At 37.8% G+C, this 27,320-nt stretch overlaps 1 protein-coding gene across 1 annotated transcript in view; it reads right to left on the reverse strand.

The window, feature by feature from the left end:
* Positions 1-313: 313 nt before the first annotated feature.
* The window catches only part of SLC7A1 (solute carrier family 7 member 1), a 42,562-nt gene continuing 15,555 nt past the window's right edge, over positions 314-27,320 (reverse strand). The window contains exons 2-12 of the mRNA XM_026675037.2: positions 26,206-26,589; positions 22,415-22,573; positions 21,004-21,157; positions 18,272-18,393; positions 17,122-17,344; positions 15,103-15,242; positions 14,513-14,615; positions 12,644-12,855; positions 11,237-11,403; positions 9,249-9,357; positions 314-8,312 (exon numbers count right to left, since the gene is read on the reverse strand). Of these exons, the coding sequence (XP_026530822.1) occupies positions 8,203-8,312; positions 9,249-9,357; positions 11,237-11,403; positions 12,644-12,855; positions 14,513-14,615; positions 15,103-15,242; positions 17,122-17,344; positions 18,272-18,393; positions 21,004-21,157; positions 22,415-22,573; positions 26,206-26,575 (1,869 nt within the window). The 5' untranslated portion in view covers positions 26,576-26,589 and the 3' untranslated portion in view covers positions 314-8,202. The remainder of the gene's footprint in view (positions 8,313-9,248; positions 9,358-11,236; positions 11,404-12,643; positions 12,856-14,512; positions 14,616-15,102; positions 15,243-17,121; positions 17,345-18,271; positions 18,394-21,003; positions 21,158-22,414; positions 22,574-26,205; positions 26,590-27,320) is intronic.

Raw genomic sequence — 27,320 nt, forward strand, 5'->3', positions numbered from 1 at the left:
CCCATCTTCCTATCTTCTCTGAGTTGCTGCAGGAGAACCACTTACTTTCTCTAGATAAATCTGTTGGAGATAACATTTGAAATGTAGTCTGGTCTTTCTCCACAAAAGCAAATTGGGGAGTAGGGGGAGGAATAGAAAAATGAGGTAGAGGGCACATCCCATGCTAAGAAACTTACATAATTAAATGGTTTAAAAATTAAGACTACAGCAGTCTTGAGCAGGAGAGCTATTTAGGATTACTAAGAAATTGAAAACAAAAAGGCAAAATCCAGAAGCTGGATTCCTACACAGAACAGCAATTACACGCAACTTATTTGTTTAAAAAGAAACATTTATTAGAACAGGCAAGATAAAATTAACATAATTTATTTAAATTTTAAAGTACAAATTAATGTTGTTCACCTATTTACAAATTGATCTCTAAAGTTAAAAAAAAAAAAACCCTCACTCTCCAAAGGGAGACATTTACAGCATTCCTCAACAGAGGTTTGTTATTGAAGCAGAGGCCTTGCTCTAAAATGAAGTTCCACATATAAAATAAAAAGCAAAGCTTTGTATTTGAAGGGAGAAGCCAAAATCCGAACAAACCCAGAAGCTCCCGTGAAGAGGCAGAAGCATCTGACAGGATCAAGGTTTAAGTAACTATATCTTGAACCCATTATATATTCTGAGGAAATCATTAGAAAAATAGAAGAAAAATTTATATACATTTTACTCAGTAAAAATATGGACAAATTATTTCATGGCTTCTTGGTTATCAAAAGGTGGGTATTCCCAAAGAAACCACCATATTCTCCGACAGATTGTAACATACAACTCCAAAGAGTGCCACACTGATTCTTTGTACCCCTGGGAGCAGAGGTACATTGAAAGGCACAACAGAAAGAGAGGAACCCAGTCATTTTATCACTCACCACCCTTCCAGCATTTGCAAAACAAAGCATGAGGGTGATCTGGTTAAGATCCCTCACCATCTAGAAACTTAATGAAGTTGACAGGATTTTTTTTTAGGATATGCGCCAAGAAGAATGAGAAAATATACCCTGAGGTTTGAATTTAAACAAAAAACAAAAAAACAGGCACGGTTTTAATAAGGTTTGGCCTCTGCTTCAGAAATGAGCTTACAGGATGTAATTATTCCTTATCGTGAGTCTCTGTAACAATCAGAATTGTGTGAAACATTTGGAAGAGGTAATTTACAAAGTACATTACTACTGGGGGTGGGGGGAGAGAGAGAGACAGAGCCCTCTTCAAGGCTACCAGCTGGTTATCTGCACATGGATATAAATTCACAGCTTTCAGATGGTCCCTCTGCGTCATCTCTACACATAAATGCAGATGAGCCTTCAAAACACTCACACAAACCTTATGAAGGCTATGGCTGTGTTAATACTTTAAAGAAAGGTTGTCGGCAAATCACCTCCCACAAATGCCTTGCACAAATGTATTACCAAATGTTAACCATTTTTGCAATGAGGAACTATCTACCATGAATTTATTATCAGATTTAAAACATCTTCCTCAACCTGGTGCCCACAGGCCATATTATGTAGTCCAATATATATAATGGGCAGCAGACTGTGGAACACTGCAATAAGAGGTTGTGGGGAAGCCTACTCATTATATTTCCATGTTAAGTTTTTCTAAAGCTCTCACACTTCCTTCAGTATCACAAGAAGGCACCAATGATATAATTTCAGTAGTATACAAAATTTAAATGTGCAGCACTATCCTATGTACAATTTCTCAGAAGCAAAGCTTACTGATTTCAATAGTGCATTCAACATTCTTTCTTAAGAGGGTGTTTTTAGTGTCAACCAACTAAAAAGTTCTAATTACAGTGAAGATAAACATCAATGGAACTTTACTATAGTCCCTTCCTCTCTGGAAAAAAAAATCCTCTACCACATGCAACTCTACAACAATCCAAGCTACATGCATGAATTTAGAATTCAAACTTAGAATTCAAATTTAGAACCCAAACGTAGCATCTGTACAACACGTTTAAATTTTGGTAAATGCAGAAGAGGTCCGTCACATAGGTTGAAAACTCCTTTTGTACAACTTAAATAAGATTGTTTCATTTTGTTACCCTGTAAATACACCACATAGTAAAATATGAGATACACACTGAAAGGCAACAAGATTGCAATCAGCAATTAAATGAGACAGCATCATATATACAAAGCACTTTCACCTTGCCAAATATGGCATTCATCCAGGAAAGCAGGCTTTAATACACACATCCCTTATTAGAAATCTAGTACATGTGGACACAGAGAACAAACAGTTCCTTCCACAACCACTTGCTCACAAGCTCTGTATGTGTGTGTGTGCAGATACATGTGAAGGATCAGAAAGTGACAAAAAGTGATGATGAGCTGTTTAACAGGGAAGTCAGACACATAATCTTTTCTCTCCTCTACTCACAATAAAATAATGGGCTTACAAAGTTTCACATATGCATTCAAGCTGTGGCATATAAAGGATGTTCAACCAGCCTGCAGTACAGTTAAAGCAATGAAGGTAATATGGAAACTGGTCCTACTGAAGTGAGTGATAATACAGATTCTGTTAATGCTTATGTCTGAATATGCCTTCTACTTAATCACCCTTGAAAGTATATTGATTCTACATTTAAGGTAAGCCACTTGCAGTTGGCTTCCTCCTGTTGATAACTATCTATTCACTAACCGATAAAAACATATTTAATAAAGTATTTTTTTAAAAAAATGGCTTAAAGAAAAGGAATTAAAAATCCTCACCTTTTATCAGAATATTCTATGATCCAGTGTTTGTAGCATGATTCCATTAAATAGATGAGGATTAACAGAATTGATGAACATCAAAATAGAAACCTGAAAATTGTTGTTGCAAGTTTTTACTGACTAGGTTAAATTTTTTACTGCTTGCTGAACACTGGTGAGACATCTCTCATTTATCAACGCACTGAGTAAAAGTAGACATGGAGATGAAAAAGTGGCAATCAAACATAAAGGGCAGAAAAAATGTACAAAATATAAACATTTAAATAAAATATTTTGAAGACAATTTTAACATTTTAACAATTGAAAATATTAACAAAATAGATTGCATTTTAGTTCACAATACAAGGCTTTCAAATGCACAAAAACAGAGTATTTATATAAATAGCATTGTATGAGAATAGCCATGCGAGTCTATAGCAGCAAAAGAAAAAGAAAAAAAAGGGTCTGGCAGCACTTTTTCTAACACATTTGAAAGCTTCTACCTTGTAACAAAATGTGTTAATTGAAAAAGGTACTACCAGATTACTGATAATTGCCATTGGTCTTGGAAGGAACTGATGAGCAAGAAATGTGTTGCTCTTGAAAAGCTGGAGTTGTAACTGGAATTAATTTGGGGATTAATTTGCATAAACCTGACTTACAAAAAATGACTTTTATGGTAATGGTTTGATCAAGTAGGTCAACTTTGTTTCTCCCCTCACTCCATGCATTAAGAAAGCAACACTTAATTCCCAATTAGATATCCTCCAGGTATGGAGAATTAAAAATTGCTGAATATTATGCCAGTTTTGCAGGGATGGGATCCGACCGGTATAACTACCGTTTCTGTCACTCTGCGTCGTGCGAGTCACACAAGTGCAATTTACAACCTGCTGAGCTGCCCGGACAGCTGAACAGCGCTGCAAGTGTGCAGCGGTTGAAAAAGTACTTTTTACCTGCTTTTTCAACCACAGCTGTGTCGTGCAAAGCAGCTGCGGTTGAAAACACAGGAAATAAAGGTCAGGTAAGAGCCCCGGCGGGTGGATGGGCCAAAACAGCAGCAGACATAGAACTGGTTCTATGTATGCTCTCTGTTTGCTACTTTTCATAGCAACCGGTTCTACAGAAGTGGACAGAACCGGTAGAATCCCACCCCTGCAGTTTTGAAACATGTAATTCAAATACATGTGAAGAATATCAAGTTATCGAAAGTCACTTTTAAAAAAAAAACTTCTGCACACACCGAGTTTGCAAATTTGGCTTTAGGCTAATAAAAACTTAGTAAGATTTTAAAGTAAGCAATTCCTGAAAGTACTAGCGACTTCTTTAGATTCAAAACCACAATTATTGATAAGCCCTTCCTCTACTAAGAAAAACTGCACATTTTCTTTGAGGAAGCCGTGTTTTGAGAAACACTATAGAATAGGATTTTATACAGCAGCTATACAAAACAATCCTAATATTAAAATAATAATAGTTATTCACATAATTACAAAGATGAGCTCAAATAAATGGTAGTCTTATTCTTCACTCTAGCAAACTTACAGCAGCAGCTTTTAGGTTTTCACCATTAGACCTCAATCTTTTGCATGTTTCTCCATTGAGGTTTCAATACTAGAAGCAAAAGGGCTCCCTGTTTGGGGGTTTTATATTTACTGGTCCAGAGTTGCTCCCTGCTCCCTGCCTTAGTCTCTGAATACCACTAGGAACTATAAACATCTCCATGGAGAAAAAAGCAGCTAGTCATAATGAGAATATCCCACAAGAAGTTCTCGGCAAGTCTTTCTCCAAGAAAACTTTTTCCCAGGCCTAACATCTCCTGTTGTTGAATCTCAAGTGAGAGGAAAAGCAAAACCCATTCAAGTCTTGGATATGTTATCAACCTTACTTAGAACCATGTCTCTCATCCTGGTGTCATTTGGATGTAGTGGACTTCAGCTTCCAAAATTATGACAGTTGAAGATGAGACTTGAGAACCATGATTGTTAATCTGTGATCTTTTCCACTAGTGATGTGTGTGTGAAAAACTTTTTTAAAGGTTCCTTTGCACATGACAGGATTTCCTTCCAAAATCATTTCCTTAAATGCCACATCTGAAAAGGAACATCTTTTTACTGCATGCATGTATCTACCATACAGAACCAAACATGATGCCCAGTGTTGAAGGCTTTTTCTAATACTATTTTTCCTAGTACAGGTAGCCCTTAACTTGCAACCATTCATTTAATGACTGTTCAAATTCATGGCACTGAACAAGGTAATTTATGACTTGTCCTTGAAGTTACAACTGTTGCCCAGTCATGTGATCATGACTGAAGACAGTTGCAGCATTCTGTGGTCACATGATCACAATTCAACCTTCCCAACCAGCTTCCGACAAGTGAAATCAATAGAAGACAAATTTGCTTAATAACTGCATAATTCATTTAACAACCAGGTAAAAATGGTTATAAAATCAGATCTGGTCACATGCTGACTTTTTAAATGATCACATTTAAGTCCCAATTGTGGTCATTAAGTCAAGGTCTACCTATAAGTTTAAAAATGAATTGGACTAAACACTGCAATTCAACCATACTAAATTATAATGTATGGATTTACTGTCCCTTTGGAAATGCAATTGCCAAATTGAAAATCACATTCTTCGGGCTGCTTTCAGTTTCATCAACTGCCCACACACACAGTATGGATTTATCTACTTAAGAAGAACAAAAGTGCAAGGGAAATAAGTCACTTCCAAAAATTATCTAGGGACCCTTCTCAAATTGAATTTTAATGACTGAGTAATTTGACTTTTATAGAAAATCTGACAGCATCCTTCTAGGCCATTTTCAAAGACAATGATGTATTAGGGCAGGCATGTTCAACCTGGGCCGGCAGCCTGTATGTGGCCCTGGGCAGCTAGTAATGCGACCCCACAAGATCATAAACTTTTAACATTATTATGGGATTTGTATATTCTAACTATATTATATATTTTATATGCAGCCCAAGGCAAATCATCTTCACTCAATGCGGCCCTGGCAAGCCAAAAAGTTGGACGTCCATGTAATAAGGTTTTTTTTTATAATAAGTAAAAGATTAAAATTAGCATGGATGATATGAAATGTGACCATGCAGAAGATATTTATGCAAAGGACTTTTGTCATGAATGAAACAATCCACAAAGGTTGATTCAGCAAAGAATGAAGAGTTCAAAGCAAGCTCCATCTCACTCCTCACAGACTCTAAAACAAGGATTCATGTGACCTGGTGGGATTCCATCCAGAAAAACCCAAAAACAAAGTTTTAGATATTTTCAAGTCACATATACATTTTCATATGAAAGGAACATTTTCTAGCCAGCCCTGAGAGCTTCCCAAATCACCTTGAGCAGCTTGGCCAGTTTACTTAGGGAAGGTCTAGTTGATTCAAACTAAGTTGTGCATTTCTCAACTGTTCAACGCTGAAGCCCTTTAAAATGAACACCCTCATCATTATAATTGTAGCCTTCACAGACTTTTGTGATGGCAAAAGGAAGTTGCAGAAGTATCAAATACAATAAACTGCTCTGTATCGAGTTATTGGTCCAGCTGGGTGAACACTGTCTGCAGAAGCTGTCTAACCTTCTGGACAGGTAGATGTCACCACTAAAATTTCAGAAATCACCAAGGTGATGAGAAAACCTTGAGTCAAAATTCATATCTAATAACTTTATCACTAGGATACAACTTGGACAAAACATAGGGAGCGCCATAAATAAATAACCCTCCTTCTAAATTTCCTCACACAAAAAGAAGCAAAATGATTTCCCTTTCTTCTAAGTGCTATTCTTTTCCATATAGCTTGCTCAAATACAACACATCAAGGAGCTAGACATAAATACCACGAACAAGTAATAATAAATTCAAGCCTCTGAGATTAACAGTGTAAAAGAAAAAAGTACAATAACAATCTACACTATTTACTAGAATATCAAAACAGTAAGCATCAATATTATTTGATGGCTGTATAGACATTTTACCCTCCCTTTGGAAAAACCACATTTTTAGAAGGAGGTGATTCTCCCTTTGATAGATACTTTTATGGTCTCCCCTGTCCCATCCATGCCTAACAGATGAAATAATCCAAATTTGAATTTTAAACCCGGTGGCCTATTTGGAAACATCAGCGCTAACAGGATAAGAGGAGAAATTTATATTCTAGTCCCAAATATTCTCCAAGCAAAATATAAGGGTGGCTCCTACTCTGTACCAGAAAAGCTGCCTTTGTCACAACCCTCCTTCAATAAAATATTAACTTTAAATATATTATTTCAAACATAACAGTAAAGACAATGCTGGAGTTTGACCCAAGAACCCTGTGTTCAATTTCATCTTAGAGGGGTCCTTGGTGCTCTCTGAGCTTGTTTCCTTGAGGAAGTTTCATTGCCCAAACTAAGTAACATAGACTAGATTAGCATTAGTAATGTTACCTAGTTTGGGTAATGAAAGAAAACAAGCAAGGTCAAAGACCACCAAGGACCCCTCGTGTCAACCCTGAGCTACAAATATTTTCCTTTATTAATTCCATCTTTATTACAGGAAACTGTTGCCTTTTCTCAGCCACAGGGCGTATCAATGAGTTACTGCACAATATTGTGTTGAAATACAAGCATGGGCAAGGCTGCCTTTGACCAGGACTGTCTTGAGCTGAAATGTGAACAGCATCCCAAGCAAGCAATTGCCCTTGATTTGGCAAATCTGCAAAGCTGAAAGTCATACTTTCTACACAGCAGTTCTATCATAAGCAACAGACTCTGCTTCATATCTACACAGTTGTTTGAAGCACACGAGAGGAATTCAGCTAGCAGGTTGCACAGAAGCCTCCGAGGGCTGCAGGAAGCCTGGTTTGTCCACCTTTGCTAAAGGAGATTGTTGTAACACTGGATGCTAAAACTCAGGCATCACTCCTCTTTAAATATGTAAAGCACAATGCTTAAATAGCACCACTCCTTTTTTTTTTTTCATTCCAGTCTTGGGAAGTGGGTACAGTTTATAAACATGTAATGAGAGTGTATGTATGGTTTGGTTTGGGTTTGCTTTAGTTTAGTTCTGGTGCTGCAATATAGGTGATTTTGGAGAAACAGTATAAAGTGTGCTCCATTCCAGTAGCCAGGAATTAATTCGCAAGCTAGAGAATCTTATTCTCACAGGAACATTGGAAGTAAACTGGCACCCTGAAAGGCAATTTCTATTCGAAGAGTCAAGAAGAGAAATAGCTGTTGTCAAGAAGTAACAGTGTTGTTGGGAGTACATCAGAGGCTAAGTATTTTTTTTCCTTGTGATCTCTCCCAGCTGCATCCCCATGTTAAAAGGGGACATGAGAGCCTGCCAGATATTCTACCAAAAAAAAATATATATTCAGAATTTGGGTGAGAAAAGTATCCTGCTGTGCAGTAGTAGTGATCTCAATAACCTCCTGAGCAAGAAGGCTGTCATTTACAAGTATCCATATTGTTATCCATACTTCTTTCTTGATCTGTTGATGCTGAATAAGATGCCTCTACGCTGTGCCATATGCCATAGCCAAAATATATCACCAGGCCTGGGGAAAAGTGAAAAGTGGAGTAGCATTAGGTAACATGTGAGGCAGCACGCAGGATATCAGTTTCTGTTGTAAGGAATACAATACAACATGAGATGATGCTCTTGTGGAACGTCCAAGAAATATATACTTCTAAAGTGCAGTGCGGTACGGCTGAAGGGAACTGACACATTTTTCTAGTGAGTAGTCTATCTCTGAGTTGAGAAACAAGTCAGATATTCTGCAGAGTGCTTTCTACCCAAAAATAGGGAACTCTGTTTTAATTCTGCATAGATCAGTTCTTGCCATGTTTCTCACCTGTTTTCAAAATTTACGAGCTTAATTGTCGTAACATACCCTGCATGGGCCTATTCCTGGAGATTTTTTAAAAGATTTAATCAAAGTAATTAAAGGCTGCTCCCAACTCTTAATGTGTGTGAACCTGTATTTGTTTTGTTTTACACAAAACCTAAAACACTGTCAACGGTTTCATAACAGCTGCCTGGGTTGACATGCTTATTAAAATGTTTGGTTTTAATGTTTTTTTCAATGCCTGCGACTCTCATACTATATTCAGGCATGATATTCCCTTCTGAAAAAAAATCGGGGCCGGCCAAAAAATCGCCCGCCCACCGCTCGCACCACCCGCCGCTCGCACCGCCCGCCCGCCGCTCGCACTGCCCGCCGCTCGCATCGCTCGCCCGCCCGCCGCTCGCATCACCCGCCCACCCGCCGCTCGCATCACCCGCCCGCGATTCCCAAAAAAATCGGAATTCCGATTTTAATCGGAAAAATATCATGTCTGTATATTAAAGATAACTCAATTGTCATTTTATGGCTTCTGACCACAAGAGTAAAGAATCTGAACTCCTCTTCAACCTTCAAAACTGTCTCATATTCACTAATCTGCCTATCTGAATGAAGAGAATGTCATCATATCACATAGTTGAAATTTACCTATGACCATCCAGATGGCAAATCTTATCCAGGTGCCGCAATCCAGCTGCATCATGAGATAAACATTGACAAAGATGCTCAGGATTGGAAGGACAGGGAGAAAAGGGACCTGTAAAACAAAGGCAAAATTGTGCTTCTTGGATTACATTAAGGAGTATGGGATACACCAGTTCACATATCTACCTTCTCCTGAGATCAATAATTTGATTCTATTTGTAAGGAATTGTTTTCTCACATCAATATTAGCAAGCACATAATGTTGTGAATGTATGCAAGGCAGCAAATTCTTGCAGGTTCTTCTGAGTATAGCTCTAATTGGGTAAGTCAAGGATTCTCTGCAATGATTATTGACGATACATTTTAAAAGATGTCATGCTTACTGGCTTTCATCTAGGTCAGGAGTGTCAAACACGCGTTGTCACGACGGCTTCACGTAATGTATTGCAACTTTTTTCCCCCTTTGCAAAATCGGGCATGGGTGTGGCCAGTGCATGATGCATCTGGCCCATGGGCTGCGAGTTTAACAGTCCTGATTTAGGTGTTTAAAATTATAGAGTCAAATAAACATTGGAGATGCAATTATCCAAGTGTAGATTTGTATATATACACAAGTTTTGCCACTGCAACATTTTAGACACATGTTTTTTAAAGAATTAAATCCTTTATATTCTACACACTATAATCACATTTCAGAGATGGTGTTTTAGGGGATATTCTTGACAGTGGTTCAATGTGGCAAACAGGAAGGTACTTAGACAAATTGTATGAAAACAACAGAAACTTTCCTTTGTTATCATACAATGAAGTGAGTAAGGATCTTCCTCAGGAGATTTAGCATGAAAACATATTTTGTTAGGATTGAAAATCTATTAGGGTAATATGATAAAGAGTTTCCATGATAAGGTCAACTTTAAATATTGTTACTGAATGTTATCCTGTTGTGTGTACATTTTCTGATATTTATGTTGTAGTAATAATTCTACAGAAGCTGGTCCTACCACATTCCTTTCAATGTGTACTGTATTCACCATTGTAAGCCTGCTTACACTCTTGTAATCCCTTTCTCTCCAAAGAATGTAAATACAAACACTAATTCCTTTCTTGCTAATTATCCTAGGATTGGAATGAGTATTTGAAAGAGTGGGGGAGTGAGAAAAATAAAAGCACAGTCACGCTCATATGATTTCCCACTTAGCAATCAGTTCCCTTAATGACAGTGGTCACTAAATGAGGGCTACCTTAATTTATATTCACAATTCTCAATTTATTAGAATGAGTTGACACACAGAAACTATATAATGCCTCTGCTCCAATTCAGGTGTTATAATACATAATTAAGGCTTGCATATCATATAGGCATGATAAATTCAACCCCCCTTTTTAACTTAAGTTTGTGCATACAATGTAAACATTTGGGGATACACACAATTTCTACTATGCCAGGTGGGGAATGTGCACCCACGAGTTATTGCATAACTACAACTCCCAGCAAACCTAGTTCTCAGATTTTCATACTGAATGCTGAAAGTTGCAACATCTGAAACGCCACCAACTGCTTCCCCAATTTTAACAATTGGCATGTCTTCCTTCCTCTATTTTATGTATGTATATATTTACTCACTCACTCACTTACTCGTTCTGTGAAGACTTAAGACTTCATTTCTAGCAGCCACCCCATAATGTAATGAGTTGATTTATTAGGAAGATTCTATTAGGAATACCAAAACAAAAACAGTAGCCTTGCGTGCCACCAATTATCTCCCAGTACATTCAAATAGTACAGACGAGAACCCTTCCTACAAAAATAGCATCCAGAATGCTGAAGGTCATATGTTCAATCTGCGTGGGAAAGTGTCTTTTGCTATCTCCCCTCACTGCTGTTTTTTTGGCAGAAGCAGGTTGATCTCCACTAATCTCTCTTTCCAATCAGAAAGCCAGCAAGGGCTCCAGTTCTTCTTTTATGCATGTATGCTTTACACATCACTTGCCTTAAATGAGAGTTTGGTTTTGCTTTCAGGTTGCCTCCAAATGATGACCACGAAAACAAAGCAGATGAGGAAGATGACAACAAGCATGCTAATGGCCCACGGTGCTCCTTTGATCAGAACCTCCTTGGCAAGGACAGCCAAGCTACAGAAGCTGACAATAAGAAAACCTGAGAACAAGAAACATTCAGATGTTGGATGCATTGTTAAACATGGTGGGGAGGAATACAAAAAACAGCTGTAGTTAGCTAAGTGAAGAATAATACGATCTGTGACATATGCGGATAGACAGCCCAGGATCCATAGCTTCCAACATCCATTATTCTGAACTGAATCCTGTAGAGCAGCGATTCTCAACCATTATGGCTTGGGAGCCTGGGGGGAAATGACCCATGCAAATGGTGGGCTGGCATATGTGTATGTATGTGCATGCGCCAGTCCGCCACTCATGTGAGTAGAGCTGCGTTCATGTTGCCCCATAGCTTGTGTGAGTCGATCTAGGCGCACACATGTGCACTGGCCAGCAGCTCGCTAGTTCAATTCTGAGCCAGCCACGGCCCACTAGAGGGTCGTGGCCCAAGGGTTGGGGACCCCTGTGGCAAAAATCTCAGCGACAGGTAATTTTTGCTTGACAACCATTTGTTCAGCAACCCCTTTGAAGTTATGAGGGCACTGAACAAATATGGTTTGCTTATGAAAAGAACAGCTATTGAAACACCCTCCCCTAGTCACGTGATTAAAAACTGGATGCTTGGCAGCCCACTCTCATTTACAACCACAGGCTGGGCTTCAATTCCCCTCACCCACCTACCCCCCCCCCCCAATCTCTGCCCTTTTGGCTGATCAACACTCTGCTCCCTACCCCCACCACCTCCTTCCCAACCTTTGCCTTCTTTCTCCCAATGCTGACAAGGCAGGTGAAGTAGTACAGGAGGTACCTGTACCTGAAGGTCCAGGAGGACAGCAGAAGCATGAATCCTTACTCAAGGACAGGGTGGCCCTGGCTTAACAACCACAACTGGGGCTACTACTGGAATTGCCATCACTAAGTGGTACAGTCATATGTTTCACCTAACAACCATTTTGCCGAGCCACGGAAATTCCACTCCCAATTAGAGCTGTTAAGTGGGACTGCTTGAATTAGGATTGTTATGTATTCTATGCTTCTTTGATGGACTTCCTTCAACTTCTCACTTGCCAATTCGCTGCCTGTTTTTTTCAGGGGTTTTCTCATCATTATCGCATTCTTCTATGGTTTTATTCTAAAGACAGCTAAATCAAAACACAAACTGCAAGGAGGACATTCTCAGTTCGTCAGCAAACTCACTAGCCAACTTTTCAGAGACGAAACTCCACAGTCAGAGCCACAATGATTGAGAATAATACTGGTTTTTGGAATCAGCTGCTTACCTATGACACAAGTAGAGACATTCACTATAAACCCAGAAAGTTTGGAAGGGACTGTATTTTGGGGGAGGACGATAACTTTTAAGGATAATTTCTCTCCCTCTTCCGGCAGAAACGCAGTTTGAGATTCACTTGTGCTTACAGACTCATTTGTGTCTGTCTCCTCTGTAGTACTAGCCATTTGATATGCCAAGTTAGGTTGCTCAGGTTGGTATCTATAAGGAAAACAAACAAACATAACATACACATTAGCAGAATAGTACTGGAAATTATAAAGGTGCCATTGGAAGGTTTTATTTGAGTATTAGAAGAACATATCACGAGTAGAATAGTGGAATAAAATCAACTGAAACTACAAGTATTAGGTTCACGTACTCCTATGAAATCCATAAAATGAAATGCAAATTACAGAGCTGCCAAGGCTAACTATAGACAGAAATGTTAAGATTGAAGATGTTATGTTCTTCTTGGAGCTTTATTGCTCTGGTAAATGCCCCACCAGTCTCAAAACTGTATTTCCAGGAATAAGGCTAAAACTGCTGTCTTCTTTAGCTAATCTGAGTCTGATATCTTGATTAGGGTGTTACTGAGGTATTATATACTACTATATTTATCCTCAAGGAGAAAATACTCTTGAAAAGAATGTGTTATGTTTTATTGCAATCTGCAGTTTGCACTTAATGTTCAACTATCAAGGGAACAACAAAAATCACAGAGAAAAAATAGAGGCTCAAGTAACTTCTATGATTTAAAAAATTGAGGATCAACTGCTTATTTATTTATTTATTTATTTATTTCATCTGACATGCATGTCAGGGAGACCTACACTTTACAGAGTAGTTCTAACAGATTAATTGCTAGTGGGTTCCGTTTTGTGCTTGCACACTTATTCACGGTGCACCACGAATTAAGTAGCTTGCACCATCTGGCTAGTGGTATTTGGGTTGATGACAAATTTTGGGGCTCCTCAGTCGATCCTGCCTCGTGTCTGGGCAGGTCCAGTGCTGACTCGCTTTCTCCTTTGCAGCTAGCCTTTCCCACCAGAAAGGTACCCATTCATCTATTCGCAATAGTGCTTTCGAACTGCTAGGTGGGCAGGGCAGGAGTTAGAGGCGAGTGATGGGAGCTCACACTGTCCTGCGGTGCTACAGGGCTTGAACTGGTGGCGTGCTGACCATTTTTGGTTGGCAGATCCAGCATCCTTAAGCCACTGTACCACCATACCTCCTGGATCAACTGCTATTTTAAACAGGTGGACAGCAGGTGAACGGGATCCATTGCTGTTCGTCTACTTAATTCTGCTGTTGTTTTTATGCAATGGAAGAGCAAACTTTCTACACTTAATATTGCGCTTTTCATCTTCATATAAACATGAGGTCCTTTCTCATACTATCCAATTGCTTCTCTACTTTAGTAAATGGAGCTGCAAAAAGTCCTAACTCTTGAAAATGAAAGCGGAAGGGAAAAACAGTATTGCAGGGAAAATCTTATGTGAAGCAGTTTGCCAAAATAAACAAAGATAAAAGTCCAAACATCTGTTTTGCATTTCCATGGAAAGGGCAAGACGACCTGTCCCAAAGGCAGCAGAGCAGATGGGACACAAAGCCATCTGCACCAATAATGAAGCAGACGGGATCTTGGGAGTGCAGACGAATGATGCTCCTGAAACCAATTTTCACTGTAGGGAATCATTTGCCCCGACTAGCATATCGGATTCTTCCCAATGTTGCCTAGGATCTGCTGCCGTTGAGGAAGAGTTCAGTTCACATTTTGAACTTAGTAGGTAATGAAATCTAAAATTAAATACCTTTCAAGAAACCAAATTTGGGCTATCTTTCAGGCTAATTTGTCAGCAATGCTATGGTTTCTTACCTTAGTACCAAGACACAGGCAGCCACCAAGGAGTAAGCTAGAAGTGTCCCAATAGACATCAGGTCTACAAGATCCTTGAGGTCTAAGAGAAAGGCCATGACAGCTAATGGTGCAGGGAAGAGGAGGGAGAGGCACAGGCAGAGAGAGAGAAGACACAAATTAAGTGGCAGGATATTTTTTATTTCATTTACAAGCCTGATGAATCATGACAATTTAATCCTTATCCATACTTCTGGGCCAACAAGCTCTTCTATTTCCCAGGAGATGATGTAAAATTCATGAGAAAGAAGCAAGAAAACCAGAGTTCAAAAAAAGGCAAACTGTATATCAAGTTGTGTGTGACTTACGCAACATCGTGAGTAAGAGTAGCAATATTACTTCTGAATGAGCAAGTCTTGCAACCTTAAAAATATTTGCATCTTAATGTGCAGTAAAATATGTGATGTTAGTTTTGAACTGCTTTATAGATGCAAAGTGTTCTCCTTATGGAGTTATGAAATGCATATGTTTACAATATGCACACCCATACGCATAGAGTAATGGGGGACACCTAGGAATTACTTGAGTCATTCTTAAGGAATCTTTTTTACCTGCAACAGCTCCTGAGGTTATTGTAGCTAACATTGGGGTTTTTGTCCGCTCATTGATACGAGACAAAAATCTGAATAGTAATCCATCTTCTGCCATCGCATAAATAACCCGAGGCATTGGAAACATGGATCCAAGCAGGCTAGAAAAGGACAAGAGACATTAATGTTGATTTATTTCTTGTGTACAGAAATAAAAATTGTTTAACGTATTCCAACAACGCTGTCCCTAATGCAAGAAATTCATTTTTTAAGGAGTGTCTTTTCCCCCAAATTGGGAGAGTAATTATAACAGATAATAGGAAAATGTTGCTCTTTTGCAGCAGTGAATCCTAGATCTTCACTGTAATGAAAATGGGATTTTAAAAAATTAGTCAGATACTTATATTTGCTGCAGAAGAAACTGAAAACTTCTATTTCTTTTTATATTTTCTCACTGCACTTTTTTCCTTGGTTCTCCCATGTTGTAATAGTTTATGTTAGTTTTAATGCTCTCTTAAAACCTTTTAATAAGGTTTATTCCCAAAATAATTACTGAGAGACAGGTAATCCTCAACTTACCACCACAATTAGGACAAGAACTTCCATACTAAGCAAAGCAGTTGTTAAGTGAGTCATGCCCAGTTTTACTGCAGTTGTTAAGTGGATCAGCATGGTCATTAAGTGAATCACTGTTGTTAAGTGAATCTGGATTCCCCCATTAACTTTGCTTGTTGTAAGCCAGCTGGGAAAGTCATAAATGATGATCACATAATGCTGGGACATGCAATCATTATAAATACATGCCAACTGCCCAAATTTTGATCATGTGACCATGGGGACGCTGCAACAGTTATAAGTGTGAGGTTTAGTTGTAGGTCACTTTTGTCAGCACAGTTATAATTTTGAACAATCACTAATAAATGGTTACCAGTTGAGAACTACCTGTACATAAAAGTGGGCTTAAAAAAAATCTGTACTCATTTTAACGATGAATCCTGAACAATAGCATTGCATGCAATATCTGAAGTGGATATGCATGGTGTTTTGTTTTTTTAAAAAAAAAATGTTTAGAATCTTTTCTGGCCTATGAGTGAGAGCTCGGATTTAAATTCCTAAAAGTAGATATGGCAACATAAAGGAATGAGTGAGGCTGGATTAAAAGCTAAATCTGATTACATTTCCTTTAAATAAATGATTATATTTATTTCTTCTTTTTCACATTAAAAATGACAAATTAGTGATAACTGCTGTAAGGACTCTGAATAACGAAAGTTTCCTGGGAGGATATAGCCAAAGAATTTTACCTCAAAAGAGACACAGGTAGTTTCTATCAAGTCCAATTACATTGTTCCAATTATGGAACAATTAACCCTATCAGTCTTCCCTCCCCCCACCTCATATGTGTGATTAAAAATTTCCAGAATTCCTACACAGCATGGTTTCTGGAGACATGGACTAGGAACTCTGAAAATCTTAAATTCTATGTATCAGCAGCAGATTGGAAGGCTTTGTCTCCAGTGACTGGTAGTTAACTCCCCTTCCTCTAGGGTTTTAGATTTACTAGAGGTGTCAGTGACCTCTTCTGCAAGCTTTATCACAGACCTTTAACTAATATGAGGGGAAAACTGTAAACGGTTACCATCTAAATAACCCACCTTTCCAAATATATCAAACCTGAACTGTGGAGCATAGCAATAGCACTTAGACTTACATACTACTTCAGAGTGCTTTACAGTTCTAAGTGGTTTAGAGAGTCAGCACATTTTCCCCAACAATCTGGGTCCTCATTTTACCGACTTCGGAAGGATGGAAGGCTGAGTCAACATTGAACCGCTCAGAATCAAATTCCTAGAGTGAGCAGTGAGTTTGTCTGCAGTACTGCATGTTAACCACTGCGCCACTACGGCTCTTAAAAATCTGTCAAGTTAAAAAAAGCCAACTCCTAAATCAACTATGAACATTTTTATTTAAAGATTAATACACTCATCAGTGAGTACACTCTTACCGCACGTATGCAAAAAAAAAGGTTGTAGCCCTTACCTTGTAGAGAGAGCACATAAGGACCCAACAGCAACCGCATAGTTTGCTCCGTCCCATTTCACATACTTAAAAGCAACTGGCAGTGGGCTATTTTTATCGAGCAGATAGTAAGGCATCATGAGAGTAAGAGCAGCCGACACCCCAAAATATGCAACAAAGCAGATCAGAAGTGAGGCCACTATGCCTATTGGAATAGCTTTCTGGGGATTTTTTACTTCTTCACCTAAAACAGAGATACAACCCAAAGATTACAAAAGATGAATTTAATTATTTCCTTTCAGTGAAGAAACTGCATTTGACATATTTTCCTCTAGTGAAAGCAAAAATCCTTCCCCAAATTAAAACTTGTCAGTAGCATATTAAATATATTGTAAAGCATGCATTTTACAAATCCTTTTAAAATTATTAGGAGTTATTTCTCTGAATTGCCTCATTGTTTCCAATAAGGAAAACCTAAAGCTATTTATGAAATGTGTAACAGTTCATTACATTTGCATATTATGCTAAGAGGTAAGATATTTGCCTAGATAAATAACTTACATCTTTGAAAATCAAACTATACAATTTGATTCAACACCATAATTTAAAATTATGCAATGCAACATAAAACTTCAGTGTTCCTTCTTGCTGTTGTCCAAATACTAAGAATATATTACTATAGCTTCATTTTCAAGCTTACCTATGAGATAATGAAAACTAATAGTAAAAAGTAGTGATACACAAAATTACATCCAAAACTGGCATAAAGAAGTGTGCTACTGTTTAAATTTTGCAACGTTGATTTATTTCTGAGTAGAAATCCATCGCGTCACATTGCATGGTATAATTAATCATTCAATCAAATACAGCTGAAATTAATATTCTGATGCACGTTCAGGTTCCGGAAGTACCTTCTACTGTTTATGTTTTAAAACACATAATCCCTTCTCCAAGAATCTAATTAGATTCTGATCTGTATGTAAATATAATATATTTCATGCTGAAAAGAAGAAGCACCATCCATGCAGAGCAGCAGGAACTATTTTCAGAGAGGAATCTGCAGCAGAATGGAAAAAATGGCTGAGTCTCTAAATGAGTGGTACACAGCGAAGGCCTAGCTAAGAGTAGAAATTATTATTTTTAAAAAGTATTTTTTTTTTTGTTATCTTACCTGTGGTGGCAATACAGTCGAATCCCACAAATGCATAAAAGCACGTAGCTGCCCCTGAAAGAACTCCAGAAAAACCATATGGCATAAACCCACCAACACCATGCGGCAGATCCTGTGTGGAACTAGAAGAAGCAGCAAGAAATCAGAAGTGATTCTGATTACCCAATTCCAAGGGTATCTTGCAACTATGAAAATTCAACAGGGCAAATTCACTTTACCAAGATACACAATACGGCTGACTCATCAAGACTTACCAGTATTAAATGGATACTATATTATTAATTTATGTACCGCTCCCAGGAGCTCTTTGCAGCTCTATTAAACAACTGCACCAATAAATGGACCTCTAGTTTTGAGCATATTAATATCAATCTGTAATAATCCAAGAATATATAAAAACACTCATCACAATCAACAGGATCTATTTTTGTGCACTGCAAATATGAACAGGACCGGGCAGGATGAGTCTTTTTTTTTTTTTTTCATTTTTAAAGTTTGGTTTCAAAACTATTTTTAAATTTTGGAACAAGTTGAATGATCATTTTAAAAAATTAATTATTTGAATTAAATAACAATAAGAAGCCCTGTGTATGCTATCATTAGCTTCTAGGTAGACAGGGGAGGGGAGGTTCAGCTTTGTCAATCAAAGAAGCTGTACTCACTATCTGCATTTTCAGAAATCCAGGCCTCTGTTTAGATGCAGAGTTATTTAGTTCAATTTAAAATTCATACAGAGATTCACTAAAATCTTTATTGTTTTAGCTTGTGTTTTTAATTTGTATAAAAGGTACTAAAAAGTTTAGCCAGGCAATTCTTCTATGGCTGTGCCCACATTATAAACATTATAAACTTGCTGGCCCATTTGGTTCCAAGGTTTTATTACTTCTCTTTTTAAATTTCTTTATTGTTTCCAAGTAGAGTCTAGATTTTATTATATAATATGTCTTGTATTACCGTATTTACCGGACTATAAACCGCTACTTTTTCCCCACGCTTTGAACCCTGCGGCTTGTATAACAATGCAGGCTTATCTATAGATTTTTCTTCGTTAACTGCCATCAGGGGGCGCAAAAACGTGACAGACGCAAGAGGTCAATATAAAGAAGACGACGCTACCGGTAGTTTTTGGCGCACTCGACGCAAGCAGCACGACACGCACGAACACAAAATATTTTTCACACACTCATCATGAAAAGTACACGAAGAAAAGCATATGATGCAGCTTTTAAGTTGAAAGCAATCGATCTGTTTATCCAGGAAGGAAATAGAGCTGCTGCACGTAAGCTTGGCATTAATGAATCAATGGTGAGACGTTGGAGACGTCTGGCCACGTGTGAAGAGCATTCTTCTCTTTCTGTGTAAATATCTAATTTCACAACGTATATATCTGTGGCTTATAGTCTGGTGCGGCTAATATATGTGCAAATATTTTTTTCTTTTAAAATTTAGTGGGTGCGGCTTATATTCCGATGTGCTCTATAGTCCGGTAAATACGATATATAAAGTGTCTTAGGTCCATGCAAATTGTTCTATCCTGCAAAAACAACAAGGTCTTGAAGCACTTTCAAGATTAGGTTGATTAAAAGGGCAAAAAAGACTTGCTGCCTTCTAGACATTCTCCCTTTTCTGGAGTCAAACAACATATTCCAATTCTTAGGAACAAGAGGAGAAGGCAAGGAGGAAAATGGGTATTGTCAAAGAAGAAAATAGGCATAACTCAAATGCATTTCTCAAGTTATGTGTACTTTTTTTTCTCCTAACTTGACTCCTCCCATTGCCTTTTTTCCTTAACAGGTCTTAAATCTGCCAATTATGATTTGCTTGCTAAATATTGGCAATAGCCTAAGGACTGAGATCTAAAAAGTCCGGGAAAGAGGCAATGTACCCATGGCACAGAGAATTATAGCTTTTCTCTTAGATCAACTGCAAAAGAAGGCAGCCTTCCTGGCTGTCAAAACTTCAGAATATTAAACCAGGACTAACAAAAGGCCCTCTGTGTGGTGAAAAACTCTCACTGTGTTGCTTAGGAGGTAATAAGGGAGGAACTCAATGTTGCAAAGCAGCAGTGACATTTCAAATATTTTATTCTTCTTAGTACAGAAACTTCTTTCAATGGGGGAAATTTTTGCAAGATGAACATTAAGTGAAACAAATGGGCAGCCCCCACTGTAGTCTTTTATTTTAAGTGTAATTTGAACATACACATGAAGTCTGTGAATAACCACAATTTTACTAATTCACACACGAGGCTGCATCTACAGCAGCATTAATTTTAGATGGAATGGTGAAAGTTATAATCCCAAATATCTGGCTGTAGTAAGTTGGGTAAGGTTATCCACTCTGGACCAGCTGCTATTTCTTATCTTATTTGCAACAGAAGCACTACTCATGTAAATAAAAGGATGCTTTCAAGTTTACAATTAATTTCTATCTATAGCAACAGATCATAGTGAAAGCTTACTGCAACTATCTGAGCTTTGAACCACTTATGATTCAAAGAACCGCATATGAACAAACCATAGGCAGCCTGGCACCAGCCATGAGACTGATTTTTGTTAATTAAACTATTTGTATAGTATTGAATTTCAGTCTCCATCAACCACCTGATGTGTTACAAACTGCCCACTTTTCTTATTTTCATACCTGATATACAGTCAGTGTGTGCTAAACAAAAGCCATGAATGTACATATTATTTCAGATATGTATATATAAAAAATAAGAGCCAACATACTTCTCCGGAAGTGAAATATTTTCTGGGATCTGCCAGTTTTTTATTGACCCTTTCACGAAACCTGACACCATCACAAAGCCCAAGACAAGGACGTTGATACAAGTGAACACTTTGTTAACCATTGCAGATTCTTTCACACCAAAAGTCAGAAGCCCTTAAAAAAATTACAGTGGATAATTGTATTATAACTGTTTAATCAACACCAACAAGAAAAAACATATTCTTGGAAAGAATTGCTTCAACATTTCCCAATTTATTTTTGGAAAGACTTTTACCAACATATTTCTCAGCTGCTAGTTTCTTATATATATATTTTGAAACAGAGGCAAAGAAAGGAAATTATCCAAAACTTTCATTCAGATTCCACACAGTAATACATAGTAAGTGCCTCAAATATGGCCCCTTTCCTACTAATTTTATGTTTTAGATTATGCATATCCAAAGTATTTTTATAACAACAAGGCTTGTTTGGCTGTGTTGTGAATCTAGCCACTTTGATGAACTTTGTAATGACTCAAAAATTTCCAGTTGCCAATTATTTCAGTCACTTGATTTAAGTATTTATAAAGTGCACCTCTTACATGATCAGAATACCAATACATGGTCCTGATCCAAGATATCAGTCTATGAAATTATATTCAGGAATATTTTTAAGAAGCAAACATAATTTTTAAGAAGGTGCCTAGACATGTTCTGGTCAGTCATGGAAATCTCCATTGCTAGCTGTTGAGTGATGTCTCAGGCAGGAATGAGACTCAGCAAGCTTTCAAGTTTTTTACAAAGGAATGTAACAGATATGGGGAGAAAGAATTAGGAAAAACCTTTCAGATCTGAAAGAAGATTTGGCAACTGCAGAAATAAGACTGCACAACTTTCTCATTGGTTTTCAGAAAACAGAGACTTGTGCCAGAGTTGCCAAGCAACTGGAGAGTATCTTGCCTGACATCTGAGAAGCACATTAGAGAACGTGTACCGAGCATTTATGTAGGAGCCTTTGAGGTAAACATCAAAAGTAAATCTGGATTTTAAATCTAATTCCCTTTAACATTGTGAATAACATATACAGTTGCTTCTTAGGCCACAAGTGGGGAAAAATGGGAAGTTTCAAAGCCTTTTCTAAAGCTCATTAAAGGTAATCTTTAATCACTGTTTTTATTACAAGAAAAAAGTACAGCTACAATGTTCAACGATTTCCAGCCTGTACCTACATGCACACATAAATGATTTTAAACAAACAGTAGCAAAAAGTAATCCTATTTCTGCAACCACTCAGAAGGGCAACTTGAACCAGCAAATAAAAAGCTTTTTAAAAATGGCAAAATAAATAAGAATGTTCATTTTCTCTGCAAAATAAGATTTCAAAAGCACTACAAAATGCTCATTCCAAATAGTATTTATTTATTTCTCTCACCTGTTAAGATTAGGATAATGAAAACAGAAAAGACATCTGGGTATTTTGCTAGCACACCAGGAACATTCATAGACATGTAGCGACCAAAGAATTTCTCAATATGCTCGCCTATAAGCTCATCAAATGTTGCACTCCAAGCTCTGGCTACACTTGATGTTCCTGCATGAGAATAAAAATGAAAGCTACCTTTTTATAACATTATATCCATTAACATACACATGGCACTATTTCATCTGGAGTGAACAAGGTTATGCAAAGCAAAAAAAATTGCTAAGGAATTTATAAAGCATGTAAAATATATCGAAGAGGTGACCAGTTTGAAATTGGAATCTCATCATAAAGGGGTAGATATCCCAAACAGACTAATACAATTTTGGCCACATTTCTTTTTATTTTTTATTTTGAAGGTGCTATGTTTTTGTTCTACAACCCAATGAACAATACATGCTTTGGCTTCTGACATGCCCAAGCAGAATTGCGCAACTGCTGTTGAAGAGTTTTGTGAACAACAAATTCACTTTATCTTCTAGAGCAAGGGTGTCAAACTCAATTTCATTGAGGGCCAGATCAGCATTATGATTTCCCTCAAAGGGCCAGGTGGGCAAGGGTGGGTAGGCAGGGCAAGCACCAAAACCTCATCAATCAGAGAAGCCTCGCCGTCTGGTGATGAGGGAGTCATGTAGGCGAGTGGCAAGGCCAGCGCAGCTTCTGGCATTGTAGGCAGGGTGCCTGGGGTGGCTACACAGGCAGGCAAATGGAGATGGTGTGCGGCTTGGGGGAGTCCCATTACCACTCCAGCCTGACACCTGTGTATCCTCCCCCCTGTACCCCTGCATTTACAGAAGCTGTGGCAGCCTTACTGCTCACTGGTGTGACCCAGCCCCCCTTCCCCCGAAACACCAGAAGCTGCACTGACCTTGCCATTTGCCTGTGTGATGGGATGGGGTGGGCTGAAGCAACGTGGGCTGGCCCCTTGAAGTTTTCAGGGCAGCCCCGCAGGCCAGATCTGGTCACACCGAGGGCCAAATCCAGCCCCCGGGCCTTGAGTTGGACATCCGTTCTAGAGGTTTTAAAATCAGGCTGAACAAGAATGGAAGACAATTCAACTATCTTCCTCTAAAATGTGTGTTGTTTGTTTCCTACTACTCCCCAGCTTCCTGGCCTGTGTCATAAGAACAGGAGTTATTCACACAAATTCACAGGACTGTTGTATCCAAGAGTTCAGAAGTGACCATGAGGAGGTTGTTCCCTGTGGGAATTTTAGAGGCCGGTGGTTCTGCAAATTTTTGCAACTGAACATTTAAATCACCAAAATCCATTTATCTACGTCAGAGTACAAAACTTGGCAAGTCATAATGCTCTTTCCAAAACAAGATGATCAATTCTGTATTACCCTATACTACCCATTTCTTTTTTACAAGCATTTAGGTATCTATTTTTTTTATTGTTTTCCCATTTTTACTGAATATCTACCAATATAAATGCATCTACTACTTCTAGTTTTTATCATTTATGTATAACATGTAATTTGTTCATTCTATCTCCTCTGTCAGATTGGACGACCTTGATCTTCAATATATTACTCTTAATTATTATTATTTAATAATTTTTTTGGCTCCCATCTCACCCAGAGGTGACTAAACTCCATTCTCAAACTTTAGTCAAATCATTACAAAATCATTCAAATCCCACTCATTTATTGTGTGATGGGTAAAACTCGGAATTTTAGTCAAAGTGAAAATAAGTTATTTCAATTGCACTTTGAATAAAGGATAAGAGAGGTCATTTACAAGCCAAGCCTAGAGAGGCAATGGTAACTGGTGACAACTGGAGCTAAAGTTTAGTCTATATCTGAAGGGTACAAGACTGGGGAGGGACTCTTTGTATACTTATACAGTGTAAAAATCATCTTCTCTAGCTGATGCTCTTTGAAGGCATTGGACCTCAAGAGGAATTCTCCACAATTGATTTTGTACCTGGAACAGCTGCCTAACAGAGTGGGGTGGTTTTTTTTCTGGAAAACAATATAAAAAGATTCACGGAGGCCATGTTCTGATCAACAAGATCAGGGGGTGCTAATTCTATAAATGCATACAAAGCAAGGAAATTCTTTATGCGAACACCAAGTCGTTGTAAATAAATACAGAGCTTTTGAAGTTCAACCTACATTCCCTTCCAAACCCTTCCTATTCAACCACTCCTACTTATTTTGGAACAAATTCCATCTTTAAACAAATTCATGCTGTGATTCTCCCAAGTATTTTCTTTTATCACAGAAAAACATGAATCACTATTTCTTTACACTTCTACAAAAAAAAAATTAAATATTTGCTACAGGAACTGCCTGTTGAAAAATTATTCTACAAAATGTGAATTCCACCAAAGATAAATATTGTCCAGCTATTATTTCACTGACAGCCAATAAAAATTGTTTTTAGCAGTTTTCATCTGCAGTTAGTTGCTAAAATGATTAATGTATTATTAATGTGTTTCATTTTTTAAAAAGTTATAAACTAAGAAAAACACATAAAACATACAGTACATTTCCTAAAGGGCACTAATTTTTTTTTAAAAAAAAACAAAACAAAACTATTTGCCAACTTTCAACAAGATGTTTCTCAATATATTTATCTTTCATTCTTCTTGTATATAAGAGCTCTTCATACCCAATTAATTTAAATAATTCTACATTTTAATTAATTTCATTATCCCTTCACCAATTTTTGCACTTAAAAATATTATGATGTATGAGTCTCAGTGGTGCAGTAATTAGAGTGCAGTACTGCAGGCCACCTCTGCTGAAAACCGGCCTGCAATTTGGCAGTTCAAATCTCACCAGGCTCAAGGTTCACTCAGCCTTCCATCCTTCCGAGGTAGGTAAAATGAGGACTCAGATTGTTGGGGGCAATATGTCAACTCTATAAAACTGGTTAGAGAGGGCTGTAAAGCACTATAAAGCGGTATATAAGTCTAAGTGCTGTTGCTATTGCTATGTAACTCTATCATCTGGCTGAAACAATCCTGTCTCATTATTCAAGAAATGTATGTGCCTTTTGCTTGATTATGTACTATATCACTTTTGCAAAAGTCATTATTAAATCATCTTCCAATTCAGAGCCCACGAAACTTATATTTATCCCAAATTTTAATCAGAGGCTCAGGCACAGATCTGGAAAAAAAAGTTTAACATTTTTAGATCTTATAAGAGTTTACATAAGACTGCCAATAGTCTCATGAAATTTCAGTAATTAGAAAATTAAAAGCCCTCATGTGGCCAACATGGCTATACCTAACAGCATATGGAACACCGTTATCTTCCCACTGAAGTGGTACTTATTAATCTATTCGCATTTGCATGCTTTTGAATTGCTAGGTGGGCAGGAGCTGAGGCAAGTAATGGGAGCTCACCTCATTGCACAGACCTCTCCCTAAAATTGTTCCATTAAAATATGGCAAATCAACACATTTTTTAAGATATTTCTACAATAATACTCAAAATAAGATTATTATAATAATAACGAACATATATTAATCTCCGCAACTCACCCCTTCAGAAAGCCCACACATTTTGCCTCCATTTTTTTAGTTATATCACTCTATTCTCACCTTCAGAGGCTGGAACTTTAAAAGAACCATTCCTTTCAAAGTACTGCTCTTGTTAACCAGTATTCTCTACTCAAATAATATGCTTTTGGGATGATCATATTAAACTACTCTAAAGTTTAAAGGGAAGTTATTATGACAGAGCACAATGCAATATTTCACAGATCTAAATACAAAGGAATACCCACCAATGACATAAGAAAGAATTAGATTCCATCCAGTAATGAATGCCAACAGCTCACCAACAGTCACATAACTATAGAGATACGCTGATCCAGTCTTTGGAACTCTAGCACCAAATTCTCCATAGCAAAGTCCAGCCAACACAGAAGCCAGAGCTGCAATCAGAAAGGAAATGACAATGGCAGGTCCTGCATTTTCTTGTGCCACTGCTCCAGCCAGAACATAAACCCCTGCCCCAAGAGTGCTGCCTACTCCAAGGGCAACCAAGTCAAATGTGTTGAGGCACCGCGAGAACCGGCTGTCGTTGCTTGTACAGTCTACCACTTTCCGACGAAATAACTGCTGCCCAAAATGGATAACTTTCTGGCAAGACATCTTCTCAACTGAACCTGTAAAATAAGAAAATATATCTGAATCAGTATCATTGGACAGGCAAAGCTAAGCTACTTCTGCAAATAGTTCTGTTACATGGTAGGAATTCCCCTAGCATAAAACCCTCCAAACCTGTTGGTATGATGGATCACCATTATTTTAAGGGATAAGAAAATAGTCAATTATTTCCTGCCAGTTTCTGAATTTAGGAGTACAAACCTATGAGTTTCTACTTAGAACTCAGTTCACTTGACTTTAGCTAATTTATCCCAAGTAAGAGTTCGTGGTGGAAGCCTATTTTACAAAGTAAAAAACTGAAATGAAAGAGACTGAAACATTTCACTTCTTCATTATAAATATGAAACAATTTGTTATATATTTATTTTCATGAATATCTCTATCAGCAGTAATATTTATTTTCCATTACATAGAGAAAGTGGTTCTTTTTCCAAGCAGTTGCCAGCCTGAAATCTGAGTATTTCACCACCAATGTAATGTACTTCATTCTCAGTCTTTTGTCTTCAAGTATAGTCCCTGGTTTGGGATAAACAACACCTGATCTTCCACTTTTAAAAGTGCAAACATATAATCAATCAAAAGAATTTTGAAAGACTGAGTGGAAAGAACAAATGGGAATTTTACCTGTCAGCATATTACATCCTATTCACATAATTCACAATATTCACGTTCTAATGTTTCCTTGCTTACAGAGACCAATGGCACGAAAGAGCAATGGCACTATTAATAT

Source organism: Notechis scutatus, chromosome 5, assembly GCF_049901735.1.
Source record: "Notechis scutatus isolate UNSWTSFEM ecotype Mainland chromosome 5, rNotScu1.2, whole genome shotgun sequence".
Classification (NCBI taxonomy): domain Eukaryota; kingdom Metazoa; phylum Chordata; class Lepidosauria; order Squamata; family Elapidae; genus Notechis; species Notechis scutatus.